This window comes from Podarcis muralis, chromosome 9, assembly GCF_964188315.1.
Source record: "Podarcis muralis chromosome 9, rPodMur119.hap1.1, whole genome shotgun sequence".
Lineage (NCBI taxonomy): Eukaryota > Metazoa > Chordata > Lepidosauria > Squamata > Lacertidae > Podarcis > Podarcis muralis.
Window position 1 is genome coordinate 26,951,350 of NC_135663.1, and position 26,372 is coordinate 26,977,721.

Sequence of the window (26,372 nt, forward strand, 5' to 3'; positions counted from 1 at the left end):
GATGTCAGCTGGCCGGCGACCAACCACAGAAAGCTGCAATTGCATAAGTTAAATGCATGCAACTTACGAGTCAACTTTATGTCTAAATTGTCAGGAGATGTGTCTTGTAGAGTTAATTAGCTCCTTCCCCCAAGATACATATTTTATTTCATTTCATAATTCAAGCATTGCGAGAACTTGGATCAACAATGATATATTTCACCTCTTCAAAGCACACCATATCCTCCATACTAAATAAATCCCTGCACATGGAAACCTAGATGTCAAGAAGGGTTGTTCTAGCCTAGTCACCCCTGACACGCTAGTTTTCTATGTGGGTCCTCTTTGTTTTTGTGTTTGGTTTGTTTTGAAATATGAAGCAGTACACTCCATGAGACTAGGCCTATGATACCAGGAAGTGGTTTCATGTCTAATCAAAACAGGACAACAGAAATGGTGTGGGTCACACAAGCAATTTGTGGTATGCTTTGTTAAAAATCACACAGCACCTTCCTATACACATCTATTTAGAAATTTCACTGAGTTCAATGGGTCTTGCTCCTAGGAAAGAAAGTATAGGCTTTCAGCCTTAAGGCACCATTAAAAAGTCACTGTTGCAAATCATTTTTAATACTCCATGATCCACTTTGTCCTGTTAATCAACACAGTTCTTTCTTTAACACAACTTTGTGATACTACCCCTTACCTGATGTGTGACATACTTTATGTAAAGTCCTCAGCGATACACTTAGAACTGATTTCGAAGCATGGTTGCTACTCAGCACGAAAGCTCCTATTGAAGTTTTATCTGGGTACTTGCCGAAAAATTCTTGTGACAGTCAGAAAATCAGCATTTTGTTTGGTAATGTAGGAGGCAGTGGCGGAGCTTCATGCTCCGGCACCGGAGGGCAGAGAGCAGGTGGGGCTGGGGCTGGAGCATGTCCTGGGGGCATGACATGCCACCCACAGGGGTGTGGTGTGAATCCTGGGGGCATGGCATCCAGCGCAGGCGGGGGGGGGGGGGCAGCCATGATGGCACCCCACTGGGATCGCACTGCCAGGGGGCACTGCGCTCCCCCCACACCCCTCTTCCTCCGCCAGTGGTAGGAGGCAATTCATGGGGAAAGTCACCATATGGAGGTTGCTTGAAGTCACTCCACATACTGGAATTAGGAAGATAGGACTTTAGGGAAGAAGCCCAGAATGTGCAGGAGGCCCCCAAACACAGCAGTGCCGTTGTATTACCATATTTGAAAATTAAGAAAGAAACAGCGCCATCTAAAGAGGGGAGGCCTTGTAAGACTGTTATGTCTTGAGTCTAAAATCATCTAATGGCACCACTGACTCAGTGAGGCAGTCATTGCCACATGACCAGTTTCTTGTGTGAAGTGGCACAGCACATAGGTGAGACAGTTATTATTGCTACAACCACTCAAAAGTGTCAACCTGAGGCCGAGATGCTATACACAAGCTGGTGGCCACCATGTGGAATAATGAACACCGCATAGCAGCTGTAACTTCGCAAGCAGCAACGTCTCCTTAAGAAACATGCTACAACAACAGACTTGAGCTTCTGCTGGCATATATATATATATATATATATATATATATATATATATATACTGACTGAAGATTGTTCTGTATTATTAAGGAGAAGAAATAAAACAAGCAGCACAGAACAAGCAAGCATACCTACAGGAATGCCGACCCTTGCAGAATGTAACTGCCTTCATTTTACGGGGGGGGGGGGGGCTAGCTGCAAGATGAGCCCCAAAATAACAAAGGAGGGAGGGATATAGAAGCTGACTAAAATTGCAGTTGTCAAGGAAATTACAAACCTTGCAATCCACCGAGAGATGTTTCCATCCTTTGCTTGTGTCTTGACAGACTGTAATTTGTCATATAGGATGAAGACTATCGATCATACATACAGTTTCTGTGACTGTCTGGTAAACAGAATAAGTCTGAGCCCCAGACTGGATAAAGAACAATGCCTCATAGCTCAGAATCTTTCCCCAGAAGCTGACTAAAAACGGCTACTAATAACTGTCAGCCTGTGCATATTTAACAATTTTGCTCTTTTCTGGTTGTGTGTGTGTGTGTGTGTGGCCTTTAAAAAATTTGCTCTTGAGAAAGAATTATTCATGAGATCCTTCACTAATAATCGGACGTGAACCGGGAACGTGAAGAGCGGGAGAGTGAAAAAAGCAGGGGATCGGCGCTTTGGTGTCTCTTTGCTATCTCACTTTCTGAAGTTCTTGTCTTAGCCACGATGGCAAAGGTTGTCCCAGTCTGTGCAGCAGTTTGGATAGTTCCACATTGTGATCTCTGTAGTAGTTTGAAAGGAATGCCCTAGACTGACAATGAGGAAAAGAAAGCAACTGTCAAACTGAGTCCTCTGCATAGGATTTACATAAAACAATAATTCTTATAAAACCCTTTTCTCAGGCCACTTGAAAGCTATAGGGGGATCTCAGCCAACCCCTTAATAAACTTGTTTCTTTGTTCTACAAATCAAAACACATGCATAACTCATATATTTTATTCCTGGCAGTCTTGCTTTTCTCATGTGATGGATGTGCCTGTTGAGCTATATAGATTCATCTTGAAATCTTGGCTATATGTAACTCCATCTTGTAATTTATTTTTTATACTGAATATGCCCTGTGTATGCTTCTGCTATTTTATGTAGGGCTATGTGTTATTTTGTACATATGATTATGATAAATCAATAACAATTAAACAAAAAAACGGATGTGCCTGCTTTTGTGAGCAAAGTCACATGAAGTCAGGTGTAATGTTTGATCACTGAACTTGGCTAGAGGGTTCCTGAGGTGGAGTGGCAGATGTCATCACTGCTTGGACACTGGGTGACATTTTAAATCAAAACATTACTTTGGCATGACTTCACCCAGGTTTCGCATCGGTTTGGCCACCTCTTGATATAGCGTCCACAAACTTGGCATGAGGGTTCCTGAAGAGGGGATGGCAGACATCAATGCTTGGATGTTGGGCACCATTTTGATTCAATATGGCAGATCCAAACATGACTGTGCTGTGAATTTGCCCCCCAAACTTGGCACAAGGGTTCCTAAATTGGGGGTGAGAGTCTTTGAATGCCAAGCACCATTTTGAATCAAGATTGCAGACCAAAATGAGACTTTGTTGTGTCTTCACAATTTTTTTAGCGTGATGGGTTCAAACTCATAAATTACACTATCCATTTTAAAACCACAATATGTTGGTTTTTTTTTTAAATCCAGGGCAGGACTAGGCACTTCCCACTAGTATATTATATTTCTGATAATAAGCTTTCAACAGAAATCACTGCCATTAGCCCTGCACAATAAAGGCACAATTCAGTTTCCGATCAGGACCCACAACGATGGTTAGCAATGTCAAGGCCCTGCTGAGATTCCTGCCTCTACAGGTTGCCCATTGTCATCCCCTCAGATCTTCTGGTCTTACTGCTTCTCACTGCTGCTGCTAAATGTTTGGTTTCCATCTCTGAGCACATGAGCAATGACAGGAGCAAGGAGAAGGAACTGCAACATCTGCTTGCTTTCCCCCCTCCCTCTGGTAGGCCATGTGGATTGGTCCTGGACAAAAATGGCAAGCCAATGGGCAGCAGCAACAGAAGGAAGACCCACTCAGAGAAGGGGAACTCCTTGGTGGCATCTTGCAAAAGACCTCCAATTGAACCTGGAGCTGGTACTGCTCCTAGTAGTGAACCCCCCTTTTTTCTTCATTGAGACATTAAAATGGTACCTAATGTTAGTATAGCTGTAAAGTTTAGATATATGAAGAAAATGGTACCTCTTGATCCATTGGTGGGTATTTTCGGCCTTTACTTTTCCCCAGGCATTTTGTCTTTCCTCCTTCCAGTAGTTGACACCAAAACCCTTTCTGAGGGTCAAACCTACAAAAGTTTGCCTAAATTAATGGAAGATGTACATGGGCGAAAGCCAAAGCTTCTCAACACTCAATGGCAGTCATCTCTGGCAGTCATTTTCACCTTTCCAATGCAAAAGAAATCTGGGCAAGAATTTGAAATGTCAAACTTAAAAATCATAGATGAGGAAATGTAATTTTATTTTAATTAAAATCATACTAATGAAGGAACCAAATATATTAGTTTTGAATATACTGTCGCAGCATATGTAAAATGCTGGAAAAGTCTGCAATGTTTTCACTATTTAGTAGATGTTTTGGAAAGTTGCAGAATAATTGGTTGGAATATAACAGTAATTAGCTGCCAAATGCATTTTTTTCCTTTGCCTTGGGCTTGTTCCGATAATAGCAATGAACCTGAATATACCCACATATAAAAACACATTTCAGATATAGAGAGGTATTTTTTTCTCCCAGCTCGGTCTGTTACTTCTACTCCTCAGCCCCTAAATTGTATTTTAGTTGTGGTATCAATTAAAATTAAATAAATCATTGATTTAAAAAGGATATATTGAGAGGAGATTCATTTCTATCTACAATTTCCCAATCTCCTTTTTGCATAGCAAAGTACTTTTGCTAGCTTCCAGTAATTTCCCAAGAGGAGAAGCAATGTCACTGCCTATGCACAAGGAAAGAAATAAAGCTGTAGAACTTATGCTCCAAACAATATATATGCTTTCCAGGAAATGTATATAACTTTACCAAGAAACAGTGCTAATTTGACAAGCTTTTAAAAAGTTTCTCCTTTTAAAATATAGCCCCAAATTACTTTCCCCTTCCTCATTCTCTATAACTACTCTCTTTTTCCTTTTTATTCTTTCTATTTCTTTAATCAAGTAAAACAAAGGCAGGCAGATGATTTGGCGCAATGGTGCCCTTTTAAAAAAGGGGTGGTGGTACCAAGGCACCTCAACTGACCATAAAGAGGAGTGGGGAAGTGGGGAGGTTGGGGGAGTGGTATTCTACAAATTATACACCTACTCATGTTAGGACACCAAAAATAACTGATTACAGGAAAAATAATAAGGTGGAGCTGAGGAAAATCAGGACAGGCAGCTGTCAAAAAAGCCCAGAAGAAATGTGTGCTTTGCTGCCAACTCTGGATGAGCTCTAAGCAATGAAACTGCAGATGCTTGCATTGATTTTATAACCACTGGTATTGCGGAGAGTGGGCACAATCCACTGTTGTAATATAGTTACTGATTCACACTTGTGTGCATGAAAGGGTTAACCAGAGCTCAGGTTGCCAATGAGGTGGAGCTTAGCAGGCTCCCTACAGCCTTTCTATTTCTGTTTTGTGGAACAAGCAAATAGCCATGTGGCAATGGCTCACTACAAGTGGGCTGAATCTCTCTAAAATGATATTTTATAGTCTGCATCTTTGCTCACCCAAAGATAGCATGATCCTTTTTGTAAGGAAACCAAGCACATTAAAACTTGGTTAGATTTACATCTGCATTCAACCATCTTTTAAACAAACCTTTGAAATACTTAGGAGAGAATAAATCACAGACAGCTAGCTTTGCAAATAAGTGAATATTTTATTCCCAAGAGTTTCCAGAAGTTACAGCAAACAAGTCTCCATCCGTGGGCAGTACATCGAAGATGAAAAAGGTTCCAAATGACTTAAAAAGGAAAAGAACTTGGTTTCCTTACAAAAAGAATCATGCAATCTTTGGGTTAGCAAAGATGCATACTATAAAATCCAGGTTGGGCTTTATTTTTATGTACATCTGTATGCATCCTGAGCCCACTGAACATGAAAACATGAGAACCCCCTGAGAAGATAATGTGACTTCAGAATGCTGAGCATTTCCAGTCTGTTACCCAATAGTGCAATGGGTGAAGATCTTTATTCTTGTGTAAACTTTCACCTAACAACCATATAATAATTACCTGTGCAAAATTCAGATGCAGAGGATGACAACCAAAGGGTTTAAAAAAGGAAGTAAAGGGGACTTACGTTAGGGCTTCTGAATAATTATAGTGAGGAGAAACTCCCAAAAACTTTTGAACTTCATCCATTACGGTTGCTGGGTCACTTCTTAGCTGCTGTCCATCAATTATTAGCAACTGTATGGATAGATAAATTGTTTGTTTAAATAAACATCTCAGATGAAGTGTGAGTTAGTGTTGCTTGAATTACAAGATACCTAGACAAAAGATGAGTATGTGATTGGATCTTGTTTTCTATGATACAACACTACAAATGCATTTACAAACTGTAAAGGCAACATATTTGCAAAATAAACTTGCCAGATGACCACAGAACTGTGTGAATGCTTCCCCCACCATCCCCAAAGGTATACACTGAAAAGTGAACACACAAAGAAATGATGTCAGTACACCCACTGGTCCTATCTCCATCTCACATTCAGTTTGGTGCCTACATGCATGAAGCTGTAGACCTCAATGGATCTATAGGAGTAACATTCAATGCATGGGGCAGGCTCCTCCAAATTTTTCAACCTGGTACTGGTTGCTCAGTCCCTGCTCCTGCCAAACTAGCAGTTCGAAAGCACGCCAAAGTGTAAGTAGATAAATAGGTACCGCTCCGGCGGGAAGGTAAACGGCGTTTCCATGCGCTGCTCTGGTTCACCAGAAGCAGCTTCGTCATGCTGGCCACATGACCTGGAAGCTGTACGCCGGCTCCCTCGGCCAATAAAGCGAGATGAGCGCCGCAACCCCACAGTCGGTCACGACTGGACCTAATTGTCAGGGGTCCCTTTACCTTTACCTACAAGTACTCCAACATTTAAACTGCTTTTAATTCTGAATTTTAAGTTCTTCTAACCAGCCCTTGGAACTGCTAGTGATGATGATGATGATGATGATGATGATAATAATAATAATAATAATAATAATAATAATAATAATAATAATAATAATAGACTCCTATTAATATAGATGACAAATATAACATGCTGCTATGGTTGCAAGAAGCTGCACACAGCTTTTAAAGTTTCCTTGCTGGATATCATTTTTGACTGAGCTTATTTTAAATTATTGAAATTCTGAGTGCACATTATTAATTATGAGTGCCCCACAACTGCACTTTAGCACAGTTGCTAAGTGCTTACGGTTACTAGCCTTTGTAACACCAACCGGGCAAGCTGAGAAAGAGGCTCATTTTAGAAGAAAGGAAACAGACTGAAGGATCTGCAGTCACTCTGATAAAATCAGAGCTGGCATATGTGTTACATTCCTGGCAATGGTTGGCAGGGCTGCAGTCTTACTACAACAAGAGAAGGTCAATCAAACTCCTAGTGGGCCACTGGTAACAGTGTGTGGGCTGTGTTTGGCTTGGGTTGCAAATTGTGTTCTCATGCCTCATCATGGGCTCAGAGAGGTAGGCACCTCTGGCCCTTTCAAGCCTACTGCTGCTCTGCATGCACACAAACATCACAGACCTCCCTCTTTCGATTTTCCAGTGTTCTCTGGCACAGATAAAAGCCACGTTCAGGCATTTGAATACATGCATGCCATCCCTGCCCTCCTGTGTCCCTGGGCAAGCCAGTTGCTCTTTAGATCTTTGCACGACTAGCATAGAGGTCTGATGAGTTTTTTAAACTGTTTGATTGAACTCACTAAGGAACCTCATGAGCGGGAGAGCTGGCTTTTTTCTGGGACGTTTTCTAAGTGCATTTACCCAGACATGCTTTAAAAAACCCATTAGAATTTGCACTAAGAGTGTGAAGATTCTAGAGCAGCTGGCATGCCTGGAGAGAATGGAGGATTCTGCGTGAATGCATATCCTTGCCCACATCCCTGGTAGATCCTTTTACATTGTCAGGCTAAAGCAGTAAAGCAAAGTGTCATGGCAGGAGGGAAAGAGGAGCCCTACAATTCTATCAGTCCTGGGATACAGAGCAAAAGTGATGTCTTCTCAGCACTGGATTTGCTGGAATTCCATGCTGTGGCTGAATTTAGGGCTCTCTTGCCCTTCCATGGCACATTTGCAACACCCTCAAGGCAGAGAAGGAGAATGTGTGGTCTTCTAGATGTTATTGAATAGCAACACACATAATCCCCCAACCATAGGCTATACAGGCTGGGGCTGATGGGAGCTGGGGTTCAAGAAAACCTGTAGGCTCTCTCCTGCTTCTCCTAAGGTCAAGTTCACACACAAATAATTATTATTAAAAAGCAGGGCTAGAGGAATTTATTTATTTTTAATAAACTTTAGGCAGCAGCAACATATTTACAGTGGTACCTCGGGCTACATACACTTCAGGTTACATACGCTTCAGGTTACACACTCCACTAACCCAGAAATAGTGCTTCAGGTTAAGAACTTTGCTTCAGGATAAGAACAGAAATCGGGCTTTGGTGGCAGCAGGAGGCCCCATTAGCTAAAGTGGTGCTTCAGGTTAAGAACAGTTTCAGGTTAAGAACAGACCTCCGGAACGAATTAAGTACTTAACCCGAGGTACCACTGTACTTCATTTTTAGCAACATTCTAGGGAAAATATTTCAAAATTCCTCAGCAGAACCCCCAGTTTTAAGATACCAATGGGTTTTTCAACTCTTTAAAAACTGAACTTGTGTATGAATGTGTATGCTGAAGTGCTTTGTCTTTTAAGATGAGCCACAAGATGAATGCTTGAGGTTTATCAATCCATTATTAAACAAGCTACAATATTGCAATTCATTATTAAGCATGCGACAATATTAAACATGTTACCAAGTTATGATTATCATTTATCACAGGGAAATAATTGGCAGAGAGGGAAAGTTACCTGTGAAGTGGGGAAGTGTGTTAGCCACCTTTCTATGTGGATAGCATACCAGCCAGGGGTCAAACATCTTTTCTGTAGAGCCTTCAGGTCACTGGGTGCCCAGTCATCAGAAGTAATCACTTCATAGAAATTGAATTTTAGGGCAGCTGAGTCCTCATGAGAACGCTGGTGCTAGTTGAAGAAAACTGAATGTTAATTAACCACAAGTCAGGTGGAATGCCTGATATTTCCCAATCTTTTCTCCCCAATCTAGCTACTGTCATTCACTGTAGTGAGTTCTACATCAGAATGCCCCTGAAGACAGTTTGGAAACTACAGTGAATACAAAACGCCACTGCTCTCCTTTTGACTGGTGTGGGCTGGTGAAAACCTTTTATTTATATTATTATTAATATTGATTAAATTTATATTCTGCCCTCAATCCAAATATCACAGGGAGGTTTACAACATAAAAACACAAAATAAAAATGCATAGCATAATAGCAACCCCCCCCCAAAAAAAAAACACCTCCCCACCAACCATTCTGAAATACCTGGCTCACTGGAACCAAAGGTCACTGATGCAGTGGAACATAGGTGAAAAAGATTCACTTGCCAGTGTGGGTATCTAACACTGTGTCTAGGTGTTTGACATCTGATTTGTACTTGACTGCAGTATAGTCGTACCTTGGTTTTTGAACAGCTTAGTTCACAAACAATTTGGAACTTGAACATCGCATACCCGGAAGAAGGTGTTCCGGTTTGTGAACTTTGCCTCGGAATCTGAACGTCTGGTGCGGCTTCGGATTGGCTGCAGGATGCTCCAGCAGCCAATCGGAAGCTGTGCCTTGGTTTCCAAACGTTTCAGAAGTCAAATGGACTTGCGGAACGCGTTCTGTTCAAAAACCAAGGTACGACTGTAGTGCTAGAACTACTTGCTCATGTCTTCTTCTGCCCACCCATCTCTGATAAGGTGAAATGGGGGCAGTGCTAACAGAGAAGGAACCAGGTCCTTTGGTAAGACACAAGGATATGACTCCCATGCTGCCACAAGTAGTATATATGAACTAGACTTTTCACTACTGTTAGATCACTTCTTCAAGTACAAGCTCCATACCTGATACCAGGAATATGCCCGGTCTGATGGATCAATGAGAATGGTGATGATTTTTGCCTTGGGGATCAAGGAGAATGCACGCCTGGGAGCGTCTTCTGAATGGAAATAGTTGGCACTTTTCTCAAACACGATATCAGTGGTGAGGTTAGAAGGAGTAGGAAAAAAATTCATATACCTGCAAGCAAGTAAAAAACCAATGTCAGCAATGCTGATGGGGATGGGAAAATACATTAAACCAGTTATTTCCTCTCACTCCAAAGTAAACATTACAACACTTGGAAGCCTAAGCAGCACGGTCAAAGATATACATTGGGGAAACTAATGAACAAATAGATGCCCCATCAGTTAAAATAATAGCAAAGCCACTTCCAGACCTGGCCAGGAGGTGGGGTTGCGGGCTTCACGCCCACCCCACGTGAGCGGGGGCTGGTTTCAGCCCCCGCGAGAGCAGGGGAATACCAGCTGCGTCGTCTGCCCAGCCAGCCAATCGGGTGGCTGGGGGGCGTGGCCTGCACTATTTAGGGCCGGCGTGGCCGGGGCTCGCCCTCTTTTGCCAGCTAGCCCACACGTTTTCCCACCCTCCCTCCCTTTAGGTAGGCTTCTGACTTTGCTATGGACTTCGGTCTGTCGCCGCAAGGGGCATGGTAGGAATTTTTCCCAATTGGCGATTTGCGGCCATTTGGTTTTTCGCCTACCTCGTAGCAACTCGTCACAACTCCTTGGCATTGGCAGTTAGGCATTGGTAAGAAGGGATTAAGAGGATGGGGGGGGAGGAACGCCATCACCTCCCCCCAGAGAGCGAAGGGTGGTCCGATAAAGGACTCCGGGGGGCGTGGCCCTGTCCGAAGCCTATGGAGGTGTGGGCCAAGGCACGCCCCTGAGCGGTGACCCTTTTGACTGGTGTGGGCTGGTGAAAACCTTTTATTTATATTATTATTAATATTGATTAAATTTATAGTTGACGTGCCTCAGCAGGAGACTCCCCCTCCATGGTGTTAACCCTTCCTGGTCTTCAGCAAATGGGCTGGAGCCGGATAGTCGATAGGACCGATGCCTAAGCCAATGCCTCTCATTCCTGAATTCAATAAAGTTGTGGCCTAATTCACCCATTTAACCTTAATTCTGGTGTCCGGTGTCTTTATTTATCCTTGGTGGGGAGTGGGAACTCGCCACGCAAAATGATACTTCTACTTTTCCTTTCCTTTCCACATCATTCCCCACACTGAACTTGAATTTTTCATTGCTGCTGATAATAATTTATACAACATCGAGAACAGGCAATTAAAAACAAATTAAAAGGGACATAAACAGAATAAAAATGAAAATCTAACTCTTTCCTCAACTGTGTTTGTTTATGAGGAATGTAAATATTGATACTGTAAAGTCAGACGAGATGAAAAAAGTGCAACATTTTGGCAAGCATCACATCAGTACAAACTAATTTCTTATTCATTCTCAAAGCACTATGCACCAAAAACTTATCTGGAAATTATGTAGATGTCACAGATACTTCTATAATTGCTCCTCTGTGGTTTGGCATATGCTAACAATGGACATTTGCTTTGTTTTGTTTTTCTTCCACTTACCAGTCAATTCCCTTGTGATAGTTGTTGCCATTAAAGAACTGAACCTCTTCAAAGGTTTTTGGACTAGGGAGATTACTAATGATGGAAGGATGCATAAGGAGAAATAAATAAAGCGCTGTTGTTCCTACAGGGGGGAAAACACAGAAGGCAGGATTATATGATAGTGTAGGGAAGGGTAAAAGATGTAAAGCATCTCAGTAATGGAAAAGTATGTTAAAAATATGTATTTCATATATCAACCCTGGCAAAGGTTTATTTTAATTGCTTTTTACTTAAATCCTTCTCTCTGGTGAGTTAATGAGGCCCCTACTGACTACAGTGGGAAGTATGTATATATGTTTAAAAGTAAAATTTATCCTGGATCTGAGAAATCTTTTCAATACGATAATGATCTACTTTATGTTCATTTCATTTTTAGATATCCTTCTGCTTTGACATGTTCCTGTCCATCTGAAATATTAGGTGGCTCAATCCTTTGTCTAAAATAGTAGCTATCAAAGCAAACTCACTTACAGTATTTTAATATTTTTTTGGAAGTCGCCCAGATGGGTGGGGTATAAATAATAAATTCTTATTATTCTTATTATTCTTATTATTCTTATTGTTGTTGTTGTTGTTGTTGTTGTTATTCTTATTCTTATTCTTATTATAAAAGTTAACTTTCTCTGCTACTTTTCTCTCAAGAGCACATGGTAGGTATCCACAAATCCATTTTTCTTTTCATTCGCACAGTCCTGTGAGGCTGAAAGTACTATTCAGGTACTTTGGGGTTGGAGATGCATCTGAACCTTAGAGGTCCAGCCATATTATGTTATAATTATGTTGTGGCATCTAAAGTATAAATAATGAAATGAAATATTGGGCTAAAATAATCAAAACTGGTTTAACCTACTCCCAATAAATGCAGTTAGAACTGAAGTATAAGTCTGCAATCCTAAACACTCATTGAATACCACTGAAGCCCATTGAATACAGTGGGATTTCTGAGAAAACATGAGTAGGATTGTGCTGTTAAGTCTCCTATGCCCAAATCCAACCAAGCAAAACTGGTCTTCTAGAACTGAGACCAATTAAGAGATTTCATGGCTTGGCCACAGAAGATGAAATAATGTCTGATTTAGCAGATTCCCCTCATCACCAAAGAAACAAAAACAAAACTGTTTTATGCAATTAGTTTTAGATTATTTTAAAAGCTGCCTTTTCCACTGCCTCCTCTATAGCTGCCAAACTAGGTTACATGATAGGAACTCCTGGGGTTTCTTTAAGAATGTAATACGAAGTTCTGTGGGAGGAAAGCTGCAGTGGCTCAGAGCTGATGATGGTTTCTTATCAAGAGTGATAATCCATCAGTTGCTCATCGCCAGCTAACTTTGCACTGTTGATGAAACATTAACTTCTAAGTTTTCAATTTGTGGAATGCTCTCCCCAGGGAGGTCCATCTGGCACCTTCATTATATACCTTTAGGCGCCAAGCAAAAATGTTCCTCTTTAACCAGACCTTTGGTTGATTTGATTGACATCTTATGTGGGGTTTTTTTTTGGGGGGGGTGTTATTGGTTTGTTGTTGTTTTTATTTTGATTATGTACTTTATGGTTTTTGTTCTGATTTTATCCTGTGAACCTCCCTGAGACCTGCGGATATAGGGCGTTATATAAATTCAATAAATAATAATAAAAATAATAATCCTGAAATCTATAGATGCAGATCCATAGCACTGCATGGATATTTTAAACATGGTAGGGACTTTCTATACAATAAGTTGCAACAAACCTGTGTTTGCAACCAAGTGAACCAAGCAGATGGCCTTCTTGGTAGTGGCGCCTGCCCTGTGGAATGCCCTCCCATCAGATGTCAAGCAAATAAACAACTATCTGACTTTTAGAAGACATCTGAAGGCAGCCCTATTTAGGGAAGTTTTAAATGTTGGATGTTCTATTGTGCTTCAAATTCTGTTGGAAGCCACCCAGAGTGGCTGGGGAAACCCAGCCAGATGGGCAGGGTATAAATAAATTATTATTATTATTATTATTATTATTATTATTATTATTATTATTACAGTGGTACCTTGGGTTACATACACTTCAGGTTACATACACTTCAGGTTACAGACTCCGCTAACCCAGAAATATTACCTCGGGTTAAGAACTTTGCTTCAGGATGAGAACCGAAATTGTGCTCTGGCGACGCAGCAGCAGCAGGAGGCCCCATAAGCTAAAGTGGTGCTTCAGGTTAAGAACAGTTTCAGGTTTAGTACAGACCTCCAGAACGAATTAAGTACTTAACCTGAGGTACCACTGTATTATTATTATTATTATTATTATTATTATTATTATTATTATTATTATTTGAAAGGAACCTGCAGCCAGTCCAGGTTCTCTGATTACTATACCTCTGTGCTATATGGTATACAGTACTTGTTTTCAAATACATGTCTCTCTTATTCACTTATCACACTTTCAAGTTTGCCTATGCAACCCTGAGGTGGATATGTAAAAAATACTATTTGTCATGTTAAGGCATGCTGGACTATGGGATTGGCCAAACAATGGATCTTTGGTGTAGTATCTCCTCCTTCGCTTCTCTGTCACTGAAATAGAAGCAGCTCAGCAATTGTGTTTCAGCCTTTAGACCACAATAGATTTACTCAGGAGATTGCTAAAACAATTGGAGTTTCTCTCTTTTCTGACCTAGTTTGTATCTCATCTCCCAATTCATCAGTTTTGTCTCTTTAAATCAAGAGACATCAGACAATTGCACAGAGGTGAGACAAGAAGTGGTTATAAAGGAAACAGCAAGGAATGACTTTTATGGTGGAGATTATTCTTTCTCCTTATCTCCACGGATATTGCATAGTCACAGAAATGGAGAAGGCTGTAAGTTCTTAAACTAAAAATGCCTGGAAGAGAAAGAACAACCCAGGAAGTTTGCTGAGCTTGAAAAGTGGTTTCTAAATTTATGAATGAAAAATAACTACCAGAGAAAAGTGTAAGACCAAATCATGTCACTATTTTAGGATGACATTGTGTGGGTTGCTAACTATATGGTCAATAGTGTGTCTGGGGCCACATGATTACCTGGTATTGGACTACTTGACTGCAAAACAGCACCACTGGTCAGGTAGTAGGACTGTGAGCCCAAGTCCGGCATACTGTAATGTAATGATGTAATGTAATGTAATGTAATGTAATGTAATGTAATGTAATGTAATGTAATGTAATGTAATGTCCATCCCTACTTTGATAAAGATTCAGTGTTCAGCAGGAGAATTCTACTCCAGCAATCAATATCTTTCCATGCTCTACACTTGGTCAAGCATTGAAAATGTTAGGGTCCACAGGAAAGCTCTCTGAGTGCGGTTAATGGCTTTTATCAACGTCAGCAGCTCTCCTAATCACCACATCCTGGACAAAATGTCGAATCCTGCTTTACTTTTGAATCTTGTTTAATGATACCACTGCAGCATTCAATTACCTGTTTTTTGAGGTCCGATCACAAGAAATTTTGGTAGATGGTCACACGTTTTATCCCTAGACCAGATATCCCGATGTCGTCTGTCATCACATGGATTCTGATTGAAAAAAAGGAGTGGATTAATTCCTGGAAAAAATTCAAATATTCTGAATTCTGTCCTACTGAAATGTCCTATGTAGTGAATGCTCCTCGCTTCCTGCGATGGAATGCAAGAAGAATCCTGCCGCTCCCTGGTTGACCACAGACCTGATCTTGAAGCCCAGGTGCAAGAGAATGTATCCAAATTACTATTAATGAGAAGGCTGAAATTAATGTTAGATGCTGTAACAAACTGTCACTTGAATCTAGTGCCCAAAGCTAGCCTATATTTTAAATTATTTATTCTGACAAATTATTTGTTAGGTTTTTTTCTCTTTGTGGTGGTTGTTTTTTTACACAACAAAATGCTATTTCCCCCCGCCGTTTGTAGGTGTGTATATTCGTCTCATTAATAAGCTTTCCAAAATAAGATGCAGAATAAAATTTCACACATGAAGAAAAACCTACACTTAAAATACGTGGTTTGATGTGTGCAATTATCTTGTGAAAACACCATGGTTTGCCTGACAAACCACAGTTGAACAACTCAGTTTAAATTGGAGCACTTGGCATTAATTTCTGGTCTATAAGTTCAAATCCCAATTTGTATTGCATTTGTCTAGCTCCAGTGAATTCGGTGACCTTCTCAGAACAATGCAGCATAAAAGAACTGCCTTGTGGCAACAGACTATCTAGCACAATGCCTTCACACCAATGTACCGATGAGACCTTTCTGTGATTTCTTTTCTGCACATAAACACCAGCGTTAGTTGCTGCTGTGCATAGGCTGGGGAACATAACCATTGCATATCACCCTACTAATTAGTCAACTGGAGTTCCCCAGATGTATAATAGGGCTATTTGCATCTTACCTCCCAAGGCTCTTAGGAATATGTGCATCGCAAGGTAATGTTTGCACTTTATGTGCTACATCAATGTTTAGTAATGGATGTTGCCAGTTCTGATATTTGATTATCCAAAATTTACAGTTTGCTTGGTTTTATTTCTTCTTTTAAAAGAAGCAAATCAATGGAATTGTTACTTAAAGTTAAATTTATCCACTTCAAACTCAGGTGGCAATTAAGTTTCCAAGATAAAGTGTTTTGGCAACATTGAACATTCTCAGGGCGACACAAAAAAAAGCGAAAGATCGCAGATCGAGGTTATTTAGCCATTTATCCTTCTACCATGCGTTAATGAGAAATAAAATGTGAGAAGAAAGTGAAAGGAGGCTCTTCAAAAGAATTATCATGCTGGAATTGCCTTTGTAGGGGATCCTGGTGTGCTAAATACAGTGGGCTAGATATTCAGATGGTATTGATCATATGGCTTTATTGCAGTCCACAGGCATCATGGCTTAAAGCAAATGGGTAATCCTTTCTTTCAGCAATGAAAATTGTAGTGAAATTTGTCTTTCAAGGTTATAAGGAGCTGTTTCTCAGCCCGGCCCCACTAAGATCCTTTTATTAATGTTCCCAGGAACAAAAGTTAGGATGGTACACATGAAACACCCTTTTACTGGGACTGTCATTTGCTGTAATTGTTTTTAGGACTGAATATTAAATTGTTGTAACCTATCCTGGGACTTGCTAATGAAGGGCAGATATCAAATGTATAAAAATTACTATAATAATATACACGCATGTGGTCAATGTGTAATGGCACCTACCAAATTGCTGACTTCAGTTCTTGATGTACATCTTTTACAGTTGACTGAATGATATGGCAGACACGAATTTTGCTTTCACATTTTTTTGAAGCCACCCGATGTAGATAACAATATAATAAAATAGGGGCATCTGCAACCCTGGAAGGTCACCTAGTCCACCACTGTTTCAAAGTGTTGCATCACACAATTTACATGTTTTTAATTAAATTGTAGTCACCCTGAGCTTGGAAAGAGTGATTTGGAATATATGAGGCAAATAAGTGATAAAAAAGGCAGAGTACAGCATCTTTCAGAAAAGTCCAGGGGACATTAGTGTATTTGAAAATGCACAATGAAGAGTCATGAGGTGGATCTAAAAAGCCATGAAAAAGAGACCAAATTATAAGTTACTTATACTGTAAAAATATGTAATATCCATTGCACAAAGAAGCAAGAGACATTTGATAGTATAATTAGCAGGCCTGAGACAAAAATATTTATTGTATTCATTTTCAGCAGTTTTGAAAGACATCCCCTCTTACAATGAAGTTGAAAGGTACTCCCTGTTTTTAAAGAAATGCTTTTGAAATCATTTAGATTTTCTTTCTTGCTGTCTTTGTCAACTGATTTAATTTGCCTTCAGTAGCCATACTGATTGGCTGTGTCAACCCAATCAGCTACATCAGTGTTCCCCAACCTTGGGCCTCCAGCTGTTTTTGGACTACAACTCCCATCATCCCTTGCTAGCAAGACCAGTGGTCAAGGATGATGGGAATTGTAGTCCAAAAACAGCTGGAGGCCCAAGGTTGGGGAACACTGAGCTACATGATCCCCACAATTGCTAGGATCACCCACATCTAATAATCTAACAAACCTAGCCCTTATTCTCAGTGTACTTTGCCTTCACTGACATCATCAAGTATCGGCTATATAGAACTGTGATGTCATGTTGTTCACTATGTAATATTGGCTGGGATAGCTCATGTGACTAATCCAGGAAGAAGAAGAAGAAGAAGAAGAAGAAGAAGAAGAAGAAGAAGAAGAAGAAGAAGGGGGAGGGATGGCACCAATACAGCAGCAGACACAGGAATCCATGGCAGGGAACAAGTTTGAAAGAGAGCAATAATTTAATTAAAATTGAAGGATTTGGGGAAAATACTTACATTACTACTCATCCCTAAATTGCTGTTTTTGGTGGAAAAATTGAAATGTGAAAATATTTAGTCCGGTTCTAATAACTGCAGCTTTCTTTAGACAGGGAATAATGAAATGGTAGATATTTCAGTATTTGGGGAAACTTTCATTTGTCCAAGTGTCCTACTCTCTTCCAAACTACACAAGGACCTAGGCTGTACTTATGCCATATATATAAAGAGCAAGTCTTGGAAACTGTAGCTTACCCTTCATGGACCTACAATTCCTATCAGTGTTAACAATGACAGTTCCAAGGATTATTTGGGGAAAAGTAATCTGTTTTACATGTGATTTCAATATATGGCATCTATGCAGCCGAAGCGGGGCTAGAGTTGGCGCATTTTGACCAGGAGTGCATTTTTCCTACGGCACAAGAGGCTGTAGACCCCCTCCTTAGTTAGGTACTTGTGTACATTTTCTTCAAAATAGTCAAATAAATGAATCCCAAATGCTACCATTCCTCCAGGTTGCTTGCAGTAATTGGAGTTGCAAGGATTCCATGTTATAACATGGCTTGTCTGCTTGCTCTGTCTGTAGTCATCTAGCTGGCTGTTCATCAAAACAAGTTAATGCAATGCATCAAGCAAATAAAGGGGAAGGCGTGATATGAAGAGCACACAAACACTCTTTGTCTTATAAACAACAGTCAGTGTAATAGCTGTTATTTTACAGCCTAGCTCTAGGCAGGTGCTAATGAAGGTAATGTGACAGACAGTACCTTATCTTCTAGCTAATGTATTCCTAGGCCAAACTGCTGACTTTGAAAGGGGAATTAAATGATTTTGAAAGGCCATTTAAAAACAGATTTAAATGTCTTAATTAGTAGACGTTGCATTTATAGTTCTCCCCCCTCCCCCTGCAGGCAGTCTTCCCTAAAACAATATTGTGAATGAATGCTGGGCTCCTGCTGTTCAGTCAGCTGGGTCTCCTTACCTGCCAGAGTGGGTCTTTTTGCTCAGGGAAGAGCTCAAAATACTTGTGAGCCAGCTGAATGGGACGCAGGGTCTGCAGCTTCAGGTTTGTCCAGCTCTGAACAAAGCTGGCCAGATTCACAAACGTGTACAAACCCAAGCGGTCATTCCCGTAGTTAGACAAATGAGTCATGAAGATACTGATCTGAAAGGGGAACAGACGAAATACTTGTTTGTTGTAGTAGCAGGAGGACATTGCTAGGTGGCAGCAACTATGTTCCCAACCTGAAGTTAAAACATTTTTGTTGTTATTTAAAGTGTTCTAGCATCCATTCCCTTCTGTCGCTCTGCAAGGATGCTTTTCAGCGAATGTATATCCTGCATGAACTTTTGCTGTTGTTTTTGTTCTAAAGGAAGGACGATAGCAGTTTCTCTGTGTACAGCAGAATATGCCTTGGATTTCACAATAGTTTTCCACCTTCTTTTGCTGTTGCATCACAAGGTTTAGTAGTTTTCAGAGGCTCTCAAAGCTTCGACTCTTAAATCCACAGATAATGGGATGCGATGGGTAATCACAGTTGTAGCAGCATCTGCACCGGATCTAATGCACTTCCCTTTTTTCAAGGTGTGATGAATGTTGTTAGGTACTAGAGACTCATATAATTTGCTTACAGTCTTGAAAAGAACAATATGTCTACAATCATTCCCTTTGCCCATGTGGATTGGCTCCAACAATGTTGTGTTGTAATTGTTGTAACCAGCCCTAGGATCTTAGGGTGAAAGGCAGATAATAAATTGTATTAACAACAACAATAGTTCCACAATGGGATGAATGCTTCCTTTTCTATTCAGGGCTTAAAGGTAAAGGGTAAAGGGACCCCTGACCATTAGGTCCAGTTGCAGACAACTCTGGGGTTGTGGCGATCATCTTGCTTTATTGGCCGAGGGAGCGGCGTACATGTGCCCAGCATGACTAAGTTGCTTCTGGCGAACCAGAGCAGCGCACGGAAACGCCGTTTACCTTCCCGCCGGAGCGATACCTATCTACTTGCACTTTGACGTGCCTTCGAACTGCTAGGTTGGCAGGAGCTGGGACCAAGCAATGGGAGCTCACCCCGTCACGGGGATTCGAACCACTGACCTTCTGTTCGGCAAGCCCTAGGCTCTGTGGTTTAAGCCACAGCTCCACCTGCATCAGGGCTTAGGCCAGTGTAAAAAAGTACTGCTTTAACCATAGGGGAGATTGCATTCCTGCTGTGACCAAAAGCTTTTTTTGTTTTTTACCACATTATGGCAGAGTGAAGGTATAAACCATTTCTCTTAATTTGTCTTGATATCTTCTTCTTGACTATGTTGCATTGCTAACAAGGGCTATAAACAGGTGGGGAGAGACCCTGAAAATAGTCACTTGGGAATTTTATGCACATGGTGTGGTTGGATCTCATGGAGATTCTGGCTGGGAAAAAAAGTTTAAACACAGAAATCTTGATAACAATCAGATGGACCCATGTCTGTTGCTTTCAAATTCACTCACCCACCCCACCCCATGATTGCTAATCTTGTTGCTAATGTCGCATGTAGCTGAGCAGATAGATTCTTCGTTTGTTTACAATTTCACAATCCTATTTAGCTGGTTTTCCAGCTCCGTATGCCTCATGGCACTGATGTGTTGGACATTTGATCTGAAGAAAATATTATTTCTCTTCAGCTTATCTTTTATACAAACATATTTCATTTTCTCTTTTGCCTGATTATGGCTTTTTGCAAAGTGACACCACTTTCAAATATGAACAGCATAAAGGACAATTCATACAGAGATTTAAAATTAACTGTCATGAGTGCAAAGTCAGTGCTTTATCAATAGATGCTTTCTATCTAGCTTTCTGTAGATTCAGCCTATCTTTGTTATTCACAAACTTGTATACACTGGATTAACTAAAATTAGGATGTACATGGAAATGTACATGGAAAATGAGTTAATTATACAGTTATCAAGTGATAAGAAAAGCAGTAAGCAATTATCATACTTTGCCTTTGTTTCCAGTGGATTCACTCCCGGGTTAACAAGAAATATGCATTTTGTCGGAGGCAATGTAAATTAACTAATGCCACCACTGCAATTAGGGAAAGACATGCTAAACAGTATGTTTTGTAGTCATTATGGTACGCTTCTGACAGCATTATGAGGAAAAAAACCGTGGCGGAAGCATTTCCCCCCTTAGCATCTGAGAAATATAGTGATCTCTCAGTAATATATTCCCTGGAGTGGCATTTTGCTGTAGTCTGCTAATGGCATCTCAATGTGGAAAACAAAAGAACAGCCAAGATTCTACATTTACTGGGCATTTGTAATTAATGACAAATTTCTCTTTGTCTTGAGGCCAATGTGGACATCACAGCCAACTTTCCAATGCAAATAACTGCTCACTAATGGAGCAGCCGACTTAGGGCAGGGTTGAAGAGGATGGTGGCAGGGATGGCTAGTGTGGAGAGTTCAGAAATGGCAGAATCCCATCTGAGGAGGGCTGCCACATTGTCTCTTGTCTCTTCTTCAGGTTAAACACACCCAGGTCCTTCAACTGGACTTCTTCATAGGACTTGGTCTCTAGGTCCTTCTCACCAGCTTTATCACCCTTTTCTGCACACATTCCAAGCTGTCGCTATACTTTTAAAATTATGGTTCCCAGGTCTAAACATACTCCAGATAAAGTCTGACAGCAAAATAGAGTGGCACCATTAATTTATAAGCTGGACATTATACTTTTGTTGATACTATCCCCAACTCTCAGTCCAACCTGCTTCACAAGATTGTTGTGACAATAAGAAGGGGAGGGGGGAAGGAGGAACCATGCACATCATCTTAAACTTCTGGAGTAGTAGTGGGATATAAGTAATGAATAAATACATGATGGGAAAGAGAGTGCAGGGTTTGTTGACATCCAGGCAAGCCACGATAAGGTGGGCCTGAAGTTCAGAAAGGCTTCTACCTGGGAGGAATGACTCTTAGTTGCTTATTTTACTCTTGCCTTCACATTTGTCACCGTATGTGCACACTAATTTATATTTATGGGCATAGCTAGGCATTATGTAAGAATATCCCAGGTAGATCAGAACAAGACTCCAGCAACAGCCAGATGTTTACAAATAGCCTTTATGTAACAAGCCTCTCACCTGACCTCACTATCTAGAATAGACGTGTCCTGCTTCTAAAAATGGGGGTTTCACTTAGTTATCATGACTTATAGACTTATCCTGCACGGAGTCATGTAATCCCACAAGTTGATTCCTGCAATCTATAAAGATGCATGCACTTACTTGTGGATAATGGAAGAAATGTAGGTGAGTACAGTTCTGGGACTTGAACCTATGCAGTCAGAAGAAAGCACTACTTAGTCCCAGGAAACTATGCATAGGATTGCCAACATGCTATGCACTATGGCTTTTCAATGTTTGTGTGTACAGTGGTAACTCTAGTTACAAATTTAATTTGTTCCGGAGTTCCGTTCTTAACCTGAAACTGTTCTTAACTAGAGGCGTGCTTTTGCTAATGGGGCCTCTTGCTGCCAATACGCGGCTGGCACACAATTTCCGTTCTCATCCTGGGGCAAAGTTCTCAACTCGAGGTAACTCTTCCAGGTTATTGGAGTTTGTAACCTGAAGCATTTGTAACCTGAGGCGTTTGTAACTTGAGGTACCACTGTATGTCTATACACATCACACCCACACCCACACACCTAGAACTGTCTGCATTTCTGGACATTCCTAGTGGACATGGTTATGGGGCAATCATAATGAGCTCCTGTACTTCCAAGTTTATCACTACACCACTGGACTGGCAGTGCTATGTAACTCAGAAATGAATATTTCTGCTGTAAGTGTTTTTCAGGCATGGAGCTGAAGGGAAAGCCTTGAAAGCCTGCTGAGACCTAGAGATCTGCATTCACACCCTCCTCTTCCGCTTTCTAGAATAACCGCAAGATAAGGAGCCATTTGCTTTTCCATTTTCGCCCCTGCAGCTTCTGCCAATGTGCCACTTCTTTAACTGTGGGTTCACAGTGTTTAAAAACATGTCCATTAGTTTGCTAAAATATTTATAAAGCTTTTAGTACATCCATAAGGTGAAGATGGATGGAACTTAGGAGGAAGTGTCCCTCATGACCCATCCATAGCTGTGTTAGCGCTGTATCCACTTTATTTCACAGAAGGTCATTCAGGCTGTTTTTGTCTCACTCCGAGTCTCCTATCAGCAAAATGTGGTGAGCTCACTGTATATTTTCTGCATCGGCTGAATGAGGCACAGACAGCTGGTGCAAAATCACTGGATGCAATTGGAGAAGAATGCTGGACTATGCAATCAACTTTAGATTTCTTTGGTGGCCCTCAGCAACATTTGATGCCGCTCCCCCACAGCCCTCACCTTGCCAAAGCAGGTAAGCAAGGTGCTGGCCTTTGGGAAGGAGGCAGGAGGGCTCTGACTGGGTCTTAGAGCCCTCCCACCTCCTTCCTAAATCCTAGTTAGGGCTTTCCCAGCTTTGGGAAGGAGGTAGGAGGTCTGGTGGTGGGGGGACAAATTCTGGCCTCACTTCCCCCTCCTACCTAACAAGACAGTGAGCGGCCCATGGGTTCCATGTCAATGTACTATTGTGGCCCATTTGGTATGAAAAGTTGGAGCACCCTGCCTTAGAAACCAGTGAGTTATTTGATGTTTCTAGGACTGCACTTGAAGCTCACCTGTACATTTAATCTGCTATTTAGCACCGTTAAGTTGCTAGTTGTCATTTAGGAAAAAATAAACTGAGGAAATACCATTTGCCATTTGGGTTGCTTTTTCAAAAAAAATCCTTTAGCTGACATAATGCAACAAAAATTGCATCCTACATCTGGCTATTTACTAGCTTCCCGGAGTCTCATTCATAATATTTGGTTAGTGACTTATTAACAAATAGGAACTGTTTTGACTTAAGACAGATGAGCTTGTAAAGACCAATCTTCCCGAATAAAAAGCCTGGACAGTGACTTCATTAAGGCATCTTTAAGAGGGCAGCTGTTCAAACAAAGAACAGAAGGCTCTTGCTGTATTTCAACCAGCAATCGCTTGACAAACCATTTTTCTTTCCCTTCCAGCACAGACCTGATTCATTAAAAAGGCAATACATGCTAAACGCAGTGCTATTAATTCTAGGTGAAATGCATTCAGACAGCACTTGGCCGCATTCTGAGGGCTCTCTCAGCCATTATGCTGATCCTAAAGCAGTGCTCATTTAGCAGGAAACGTCACATGGCAAGATCTAATGAGCAGTTGATTCCAGAACTTAATTTCTGAAATAAGTGGTGCAGTGACTTGAGGCTATAGCATAGCTTACTGAGTTAGAGACTACCAGGATAGGCCCTGGAATCTATTTTGAACTCTGCTTCTTCCAGCTCAACAATGTTATTAGGATGGAGAAAGTATTTGTTTTTGGGTGGGTGGGGGGTACTGGAAAGCTTAACATGTGAGCACCCTCTGCTCAAATTAAGTTATTTTTAAGAAACCCTGCAAGTTTTAGGCTGCTACCCTAACCTCACTACTAGTGAGTAAGCACTATTTAATTCAGTAGGACTTACTTCTGAGTAGATATGCTATAGATTGCAGGGATAATTTCTCTTTTCTCTTAGAGGCTGGGGCAGGGTTTACCTTTGAGAAGCTCTGAACACTAAGAAGTGCTCTACAAATGTCAAGTATCAAATTTGAATGTGACCAGGATATAGAATTCAAGTTTGCAATCTGATGGTGTCTCATCTTAAGGCTTGGTTACATCTCATTGTCACACTTAAAATGTGACCAAGAATAAGAATCCAAGCTGGAACAACATTGAGGAAGTGTAAGACTACATGGATAGTGTGGACTTATATTCTAAGTTCTGTCTTACTGTCACATGTTCCTTGAGAAACAGAATCTAAGTTTTGGGCTATGTCCAGAGGGTCACCTTGGTATTCAATAGCTCCTACCGAGAAACAAGAACATGAAAAGGCCATTTCATTTACGGATCAGGATCATGTGCTTCAATTGGCTATGGAGTTGCACTCTGAAATATGTTTTCTTTATTTCATCACTGTCTGACCCACTATCTCTACTGTTTTCCTGATAGTTTTTGCCTTCGTTTTTGGAAGTCTGAGAACAAAAATGATACCTGCAATTTCAAGCTTGCAAATGATACCTGCAATTTCAAGCTTGCAAAAATTTATCATTTGCCCGATAACAAGTGTTGGAAATGTAAAGAAACTGAAGGAACATTCTTTCACCTTTGGTGGACGTGCCCAAGGATTAAGGCGTTCTGGGAAATTATCTATAATGAACTGAAAAAAGTATTTAAGTATACTTTCTTGAAGAAACCAGAGGCCTTTCTCCTGGGCATAGTCGGCCAATTGGTGCCAAAGAAGGATAGAACCTTTTTTATGTATGCTACAGCAGCAGCAAGAATACTTATTGCAAAGCATTGGAAGACGCAAGATCTACCCACTCTGGAAGAATGGCAGATGCAAGTAATAGACTATATGGAACTGGCTGAAATGACCAGCAGAATCCGAGATCAAGGAGAGGAGCAGGTGGAAGAGGACTGGAAGAAGTTTAAAGTTTATCTACAAAAACATTGTAAAATTTATGAATGCTGCGGGCATTAAAAATGAAATGAAGGGGTTTAGTGGTCAAGATAAATAGATTATAAAGAGAAGGATAAAGGTTTAAGATGAATAGTTAATGATCTTGCTGAACTAATTTTTAAATTGGAATACAAGAAGGGAAGGCGGGTGGAAGTAAATGAGAATAAGGTATTGAAAGTTATCAAAATGAAAGAGTGTTCTTTTTATACTAAACTTTTTTGTTTGTATTTTTCTTTTTCTTGGGTGTTTTTTTATTGGGATTTTTTGATGTTTGTTCGCTGTTGTTTTTTTTCGTGGTTTTCTTTGTTGGGTTGTTAACTTTTTCTGGAAATCTTTAATAAACATTATTATAAAATAAAATAAAAAAAACAATTTTATTTCCAAAAGATAGCTATACTACTTGCTCTTTTTCTTCTTTGAGCACATCATTTGTTCCTTTCCTGCACCTGTTACATAAACTGTAACCAATAGGCCCTTTTCATGCTGTAATGTTTTGTGTCATTTCCTTTATCTGCTTTTGTCCTCTACTCTTTGATGCATCAAGCATGGAGATACATGAAAGCAATGAGTTATCTAGGGGTATGAATGCCAGATGTCACTCAGGGGGGGGGGGGAACATACTTCTGTCAAATTGGTTATAGTTCATTGTCCTGAAGGAGACATTTTTCTTTCTCCCTCTCTAACTTCTGTCCTCTGAACGCCACCCACCACATTCCCAGTTCCCTCTCAGCTAGTGGTTTCATGATTAGTAAAGGGTTAGCGTTGGTATTTCCTGTTGCAAACTCCACTGATGAAAGCATTGGGGACAGTGCAGAGACAGTCCAGTTTGTTTAGGTGCATTAGAAAAAAGGGAATGTTTGCCTCAAAGAAAGAAGTGAGATGAAAGTTGAAGAATAAGATATAACAAAGTAACCATGATCTGGTTTGAATATAGAGGGGGGAAAGATAGATAGGACTCACAACTGGTTTCATAGGAAATTAAGAAGCATTTAATCAGTGCTTTTTTTCTGGGGCAACGCAGGGGGACACATACCCCTAAACATTTTGTGAATCTTTGTACTTTTGTCTATTTACTGTAT

General features: G+C 40.6%; 1 protein-coding gene across 3 annotated transcripts in view; it reads right to left on the reverse strand.

The window, feature by feature from the left end:
- NDST4 (N-deacetylase and N-sulfotransferase 4) overlaps positions 1–26,372 on the reverse strand; it is a 133,381-nt gene that overhangs the window by 1,438 nt on the left and 105,571 nt on the right. For all 3 annotated transcript variants that reach the window (XM_028743691.2, XM_028743692.2, XM_028743695.2), the window contains 8 exons: positions 18,677–18,859; positions 14,824–14,920; positions 11,352–11,475; positions 9,766–9,940; positions 8,670–8,840; positions 5,894–6,003; positions 3,796–3,898; positions 2,226–2,336 (listed from right to left, as the gene is read on the reverse strand). In XM_028743691.2, the coding sequence (XP_028599524.2) occupies positions 2,226–2,336; positions 3,796–3,898; positions 5,894–6,003; positions 8,670–8,840; positions 9,766–9,940; positions 11,352–11,475; positions 14,824–14,920; positions 18,677–18,859 (1,074 nt within the window). The remainder of the gene's footprint in view (positions 1–2,225; positions 2,337–3,795; positions 3,899–5,893; positions 6,004–8,669; positions 8,841–9,765; positions 9,941–11,351; positions 11,476–14,823; positions 14,921–18,676; positions 18,860–26,372) is intronic.